The sequence below is a fragment of the Formica exsecta genome, unplaced genomic scaffold, assembly GCF_003651465.1.
Source record: "Formica exsecta isolate Colony F162 unplaced genomic scaffold, ASM365146v1 scaffold760, whole genome shotgun sequence".
NCBI classification, from domain to species: domain Eukaryota; kingdom Metazoa; phylum Arthropoda; class Insecta; order Hymenoptera; family Formicidae; genus Formica; species Formica exsecta.
In genome coordinates, this window is record NW_021853528.1 from 6,469 (window position 1) to 14,306 (window position 7,838).

At 28.5% G+C, this 7,838-nt stretch overlaps 1 protein-coding gene across 1 annotated transcript in view; it reads left to right on the forward strand.

Annotated features, from left to right (window-relative positions):
• The first annotated feature begins 301 nt into the window (after positions 1–301).
• Positions 302–7,838, forward strand: part of LOC115243930 (proto-oncogene tyrosine-protein kinase ROS-like) — an 11,980-nt gene continuing 4,443 nt past the window's right edge. The window contains exons 1-5 of the mRNA XM_029821236.1: positions 302–1,027; positions 3,401–3,542; positions 4,128–4,221; positions 4,343–4,981; positions 5,225–6,702. Of these exons, the coding sequence (XP_029677096.1) occupies positions 893–1,027; positions 3,401–3,542; positions 4,128–4,221; positions 4,343–4,981; positions 5,225–6,702 (2,488 nt within the window). The 5' untranslated portion in view covers positions 302–892. The remainder of the gene's footprint in view (positions 1,028–3,400; positions 3,543–4,127; positions 4,222–4,342; positions 4,982–5,224; positions 6,703–7,838) is intronic.

The window sequence follows — 7,838 nt, forward strand, 5'->3', positions numbered from 1 at the left end:
TTTCGTTCTCAAAGGCGTTACATACGTTATTTGTTTTAAAAAAAGGTGGCAATCCTAAACGACATCGCTCTTAGGTTCATTAGAGTACTCAAATCTCCTCACCCGGTAAACGCCTATGACGTTTATTGTCGCAATATACATGGTTACATATTACTTATGAACGTTAGTTACTCATTAATAATATTAATAATGAAATTTAACAAATCTTAAAAAGTCTAGCTCTTTTTAAATTAGCGACGAATGTTTTCACAGAAGAAAATCGCAAGTGGAGTGTAGCAAATAAAAAATAATGGTTTAAGAAACAATTATCACACACAGTTTTTAATTGAATGCAGTATTTAATCAAACAAGAGATATAGAAAATATATACAATCTGGTAAAATTTAGTGCATGAATAGTGACAAAATTAAAGATTTATAATTCAGTAATTTCCTGTTCGTCTATAATTTTCTCCAACAATAATTATATCATGCACGTTTCTTTTCATTTGACTGCTTTTCTATCAAATTATATTAAGAGCAATTACAGAGGAAAACTAATAATATTCATATTATTATTTGATACAAACAAATGCATTCGTTCAATGTTGTCATTGGTTTTTATGGAAAAAAGTGAGCAATTTATTAACCAAATGTTTTATAATTTGATGATATGTAAGATACATCGTGATTGATTATAAAAAGAATTTTGAAAATTAGCGCTAGAAGAGATTTCATGATTGATATACTAAACAAATTTCAAAAAAATGATATAAGTAAGAAAAAGTTGATGCAATTAGCAATTATTTGCATTATCAAGAATATCGATAGAATCACTATTCATAGCTGAGCTGCCAAAGATTGTGCGGGAACTGATTGAGAGCAAGTATTTACAAAAAAAGAACAAAATTATTATGTCAAAAACGGTATTATGTGTTTTACTAAAAGTGTTAATGTTAGCGGGAGCGGATACTTTATCAAAGTATCCGGAAAATAGTGTAGCTTCGAGAGAGTGCGATCCCATGTGCCCAGATTCAGACCTCATGCAGGTAAGAGATTGCTTTGTTAAATAAGAAATTAAATGGTATTACAGCTAATAGTTTGAGTAACTAAAACTGTATATAATAATAAAATATATGTACTGTATAATAATAAAATAAAACTATATAACATAAAATAGCAGAAATACTAGAAATACTAGAAATACTAGAATACTAGAAAAGTATGTGTGATGTTACGAAAAAAAGAAAGTGTATAAATCTTGGAAATTTTTTTTATAAATGGATGCTTCATAGTACAAAATTAAGCTTAAGAAATTAAATGTTATTACAGCTAATAGTTTGAGTAACTAAAACTGCATATAATAATAAAATATATGTATTCTTGGAAACTTTGTTTATAAATGAATGTTATATAATACGAAATAAGCTTAATTAAATGGTCTATTAAAACTTGACTGTATCATCTTTGCGCCTCTCTAATTGCTTTTTTTAAAAATAAGTATTTTTAACATCAATAAGATTTTCTGTTTATTCTCCGCTATATTAATACTTATATATGGTGACACAAACTGATTTTTATGTGATTTTTCTTTAATTCCTAAGACCTCTTTATCTTCTTAAATATTTATAATCATTTACGAGGGACAATCAAATATAAACCGAACTTTTCCCAAAATTTTTTCGATCAAAATATTTTCAATGCACACCCAAGTCATTTTTCTACATAGTTTCCACTAACATCCAAGTACCTTTGCCATTTGATTGGCAGTTTTTTTATTCCGTGTTATAAAAAGTAGTGGGACGTATCCGAAACCAATTATGCACATAAAAAATTTTGCTTCTGCACAACAACGCTAGGCCTCACACTGCCGCCTTAACTGAAGAGAAATAGTCACAACTGCACTAAACTACGGTTGAACATCTCCCTTACAATCCCGATTTATCACCGTGTAATTATCATTTGTTTGGACCACTGAAAGAGGCGTTGGAAGAACAACGATTCGACAATAATGAAGAAGTGGAAGAATTCGTGCGCAATTGGCTTTGGACATGTCCCACTACTTTTTATAATATGGAAATAAAAAAACGGTCAATCTGGTGGCAAAACTGCTTAGATATTGGTGGAAATTATGTAGAAAAATGATTTGGATGTGCGTTTTAATTGGAAATATTTTGATCAAATAAAAAGTTTTGGAAAAAGTTTGATTTATATTTGACTGCCTTTCGTATTAGTATAATAAGATATGTACTAAATTAGTTTTTATTTAACAAAATTAATTTAGAAAGTCAGTCTCATTTTTTTATGTTAAGGATAGTTATATATATACACATATAACAGAACAGCATTACTAAATATCGAAATAAAGTCGAGTATCGATATAATGGAATTTTGAGTTTTATCAATTAACCGTAACATTAAATTCACAGAAATCAACAATATACCATTTTTTGGTACGTCTTTGACTTTATATATAATTTTAATTGTACATATATTCATTATATAGCTATATACATACAATTTTACCCAGGTAATGTAAGTTAATTATAATATCATATTCTCCAAAATTGGTTTGCGTTAAAACATGTAACGATAACTGCAAAGAAATTCAACAAAAGTTTAAGTAAAAAAATTTATATAATTTTTATGACCATAAAAAGACAATATTTATAACATTTATATTCTTGAAGTTAAATAAACTGAAACTTTAAAGAAAACAAATAAATTTTTAAGAAGAAAAGTAAAAATGTTAAGATAAAGTCACTTACTTGGAGAAATTAACTAACTTACCGTAAACAAACGTTAAACAAAATTGTTTCAACAATCGAAAAGATCTACACCTTCATGTATTACTTGTTAAGAGAATCGGTTATATGAACTCTCATTAACCCAAATTATTCCATTCTGCGTGACTTTGGACCATCACACATAAATTGACATAGCTGCATATGCATGGCAGACCGTTTAAATCAACAAGCATTGAGCATTAAACCACCACATATTGATTTACATTACATGCTCATTGGTCCAAACGGTCTTATTGACATCTATTTGACGCAGCTTTGTGTACGATAGCCAATTCCGTTTAATAAAAGAATCATGTTTGATATGCAAGAAGATTTTGCATATAAAAAACTACAAAAACAGATTTTTAAAAAAAGTCTTGAAAAACAATAAAAACAGATTTTTAAAAAAATGTAACTGCACTGTATGTTTTAAACACATTATCAATCAAGAGAGGTATACAGAAAAATATCACACCTATATGATTAAACAAACAAGAAATTTTATGGCAGATTTACTTATTACATACATTACTATTTACTTAGTACATATATTGTTTATTAAAAGTATCGAAGGTCGCCACGTTTTTGGCCTAGCGGTGTTTACTAATTTCTTTTTGTATGTTATATCTTATCAAGGATATTCCAGTATCCGAGAACAACGATTATCATATTTTACAAAACCGCAAATCTGACCGGAGTCATTCTGATAGTGTGAGTGTGAGAAACAAAGTTGACAAAATTCCATTTGCAAATATATCTGTGATCCCAGAATCTATTGGTAAGTTGCAAAGCAATGCATAAATCATTTTAAAAAAGTCCATGACAAAAAAAATTATAAATATAATTTACATTTAAGAGAGAGTAAAAATAAGATCCAAAAAAAAATATCTTTCAACAGTGAGAAGAATATAAATTTCATTTCATATATTATACGTATGTAAAATTAATCAAAATTTAATATAAAGCAGTTAATTATATTATTTAATTTTGCTAGTTTATTTTTTTTTTAAACAATTGCAAATATTATACTTCTTATTTCTTAATCAATAAGACATTTCCAAAAAATATTTAATGCTTTATTAAAAACTTTGTATTTGTTTTTGTTCTGAATTAACAATTACTTTTTTTTGTTCTAAATTAACAATCACCTTTTTCCATATAAAACACGCAAACTTTTTTATATTATTTTATTATTTTAATAGTCAATACTTGTTGTGCTATATAATTTCCATATTTTGTAATATATCTCTATTTTTTTTCTTGCTTTCATTTTTACTTTAAATTGTTTTTTCTGAAGTACTGAGATTATAGTTAATGTTCCTGTATATAATTATATGAATATGTGGAATCTAAAAATTTCTAGAAAGCATTTTGAGCAAACCAACATCTCCCAGAGCATTTGTGGAGTTCCATAATGGATTCCTAAATGAAGAAGACGATATTTCTGTGACATACAGGTAAAAAATCTAAATTCTTAGTCTATATTCTTTTAAATTTAACAACAAATACATATAAAAATGTTGATTCTGTTATAATTTTACTAAATATAAAAAGGCCAAAATATTATTTTTTTTGCAGATGGAATCAACCTGAATTTACAGACGAAATAATACAAGGATACACAGTGCAATGTTGGTTCATCGAGAACCAAAAGGAGATTCAAATTTGCAACGACAAAAGTATTTCAGCTACAATATTGGAGTGCACAGTGCACAATCTAAAACCTAGCACGACGTACTATTTTCAAGTACGAGTGCATACTAAAGTTGGTGCTGGTCTTTACACAGATATGATTGATGTATCGACTACGCACGAAAATCCAATACCGCAAGTATTGATGATAACACGATACGGTATCGATGTATGGGATCTGGATTTAAAAATCACGGTTAATCTCGTTAAGGATAAGAACGTGAGATATGCCACTTATTCAATAGCGGAACAAAAAATTTATTGGAGCAACAATGTAAAAGACCGAATGATATTAAAGATGAATGAAAACAATATTACAAAAATAGCTAAGCTTCAAAATATTGCGCGCTATCTTTGCATTGACTGGGTAGCAAGAAATCTGTACTGGATGGAATTTGGGTTTGGTTTTACTGACCTCATAAAGCTTGATATAACAATGTGGGAAAATGGCATAGTAAAATATGATAAAATTTTGAAAATAAGAACTTTTCGTTATAGCGGTTTAACTATATTTCCATCTATGGGGTATGTTAACTTTCATCCATTTGAAATAAATAAACAGTATTTCCATTAAAGATTTGTACTGATTTGTAATTTTTCCTTAATTTCATATGGCTTTGCAATTAAGATCAAAAGTTATAAAAAAAATAATAAATTAACACAACTTTAATTATAAGAATTTTAAATATTTACTATACACAAAAACTTGTTTCTTCTATTGTTATAATAAAATTCTATAATAAGTGTAATAATGCATATATTTTTTAGGACATTATATTGGACAAATTACACTGAGGATAATAAATATCAGATGATACAATTGGATCTTGATGGAAATAACACTCCAATCATTCAGAATAATTTATGTATTATATGCCCCTTTTCACTCAGTATGTTAGTTTTTGTTGGCATGAAAATTGACGGCATGGATACAAAGAAGCCGCTAATTTTTTGGCTATTCGAAGAACTCTTGATTCTGACGGACATTAATTTTTCTATGTGCAATTTGATTTTACGAACTAAAGACATTGGCAATAAATTAAATTTCAAATCTTTAACAGTTGACAAGATAAACATTTATATTACTGTTGAAAATGGTTATGATGTAATTTATATTTTGAAAAAAAAGTATGCACTGCTTAAAAGCGTAGACGCATTTAAGTACATCCAAAAGATAAGAGTGTCTTTCTCCGAAACTTTAGTATTTCCTAAATTCTATGCTTTGGGTAAATCTTTGCAATCATATCCTTCGACGAGATGTCTGACACTTGACAAAAGAATTTACAACGTAGAAAAACCGATGTACACGGTAACGACGAACAGCATCATCGTAAATCTTCCAGAACCGATACCCAAGAATGGATGCAAAAGGTACAACTTACCTGCTACTTTATACACCATCTACATAAACTATTGTTTAGACAATAATCTTAACAAGTTCGATAATTTTACCGTGCAAACGTACAAGCGGTATTACGAGATCCAGAATTTAACGCCGTTTGCAGAGTACAAGTTACTGCTAACTCTAAGCAATTTTTATTCTGATCAATTATCGATGTATCCGTTATTCGGCTCGGAAGTGATACTGAAAATTAAACCAAGCAAGCTCGAAGCACCGGAAGATGTAACAGTTGAGGCTCTGACGCCTACTATAGCAGCAGTTTATTGGATGCCACCCAAGAAATTACACTGTGTGCCCGTGATCTATAAAGTATACTGGACATTATTTATCAATACAACGTACACGTATACATCATATAGTACACGACAAATAAACGAGCTATTTATCAATAAGACCGAACATAAGGTAGGCAGCAAATTTTTCACAATAATCGAACCGTTGATACCAGGACAGAAATATAGGATATATGTACGCATGTATCCAGCCAACTTCAGCGATCATTATAATGACAGTTTAAACAAAACCTTGTACATGTATTCGGAACCAAACAATATAACTTTAAGCGGGGTTAGCATAAACGGTATGAATATCTCGTGGATTCCAAGCGTTAATATGATTTATTACTTATTGGAATACAAAAATGTTGAAATGCAGGAGTGGCAAATCGTTCGGCAAAATTCGGCAAACATCTTTGAGCCGAATAATGGAGAAAAAATAATCTACTATATAAAAAACTTACTACCAGGAACTCTATACAAATTTCGTTTAATATTGAAATACCCCAAGTACGAGAAAGATTTTATATGGCCGTCTGATAAAAGATTTACTTTTTCAACACTGACAAGTAAGCCAATGAAGATATTATAACATTATATACTTATTTTAAATATAAAAATATATTTACAAAATTTAAAAACTTAGTAATTTTTAATAGTAAAGTTATAAGTAGGAGTAAGTTTTTAAATAAAATGAAGATATTAAGAGTATATTTTTGCGAAACAAAGGTAATATTTCGAGCACTCCTGGAATATACAGTGTAGTTACACAATATTACCAATATATTATATCAAGTTTTGTCGCTATGGTTATTGTAATTTTCATCTACTACTATTGTAAGTATATTTGATATCCATTTAAGTTTTTAATCGTATAAAGAGATTATATCTAATGTATTGTAGTAGATAAAGATTTTCTAAGAAAAGTTAATTTACTTGTCGAAAAGGCGATATAAATTTTGCAATGTATATTATTAGATAAGTAAATTGCAATTTTATAACAGATCGACAACGTAAAAAAAGTAACAAGCAAGTTTTGCCTCTGACAATGAGCGACATCGAATTAGAGACTTTACATGAGATACCCAATGTTCCTAATGTTCAACTCAACACGTTATACAATCCTATGTTAGAATATAATTTGGATAAATATGCACTGATCGAAATCAAACGTGAAGAAATTAGACTAGAAAAACTTTTAGGCAGCGGCGCATTCGGAATGGTAAAAAATAATTTTTTCGATATAATCAAATAACTCTGCGCGCATTTATTTCTGCGTCCGTCTCTTATTCGCCTGTTTTACAATCTTTATATTATTTTATATTAGAGTCTTTTTACTCAATGTTTCTATTTAATTTGTTCAATACAATGTTATACGCTATTTATTTCTAGATCAACAGAAATTGAAACAGATACGCATGTCTCGATAAAAATAATTATATGAATAACTTTTTATAAGAGATTATAAGCAAAATTTTTGTAAGATAACATGCACATGCACTCTATTATGTATTTTTCGATAAATTGTTTAATACAAAATAAAATGATATCACTTGACATTAAGCTATATATTTTTTAATGAAGTATATATTTAAATTAATTTCAAATATTTTGCAGGTGTATCAAGGAAAAGTAAAAAATTTAGAAAAACCGGACATAGAGATATCCGTTGCTATTAAAATGCTCCAAAAAAATGCTTCTTCGC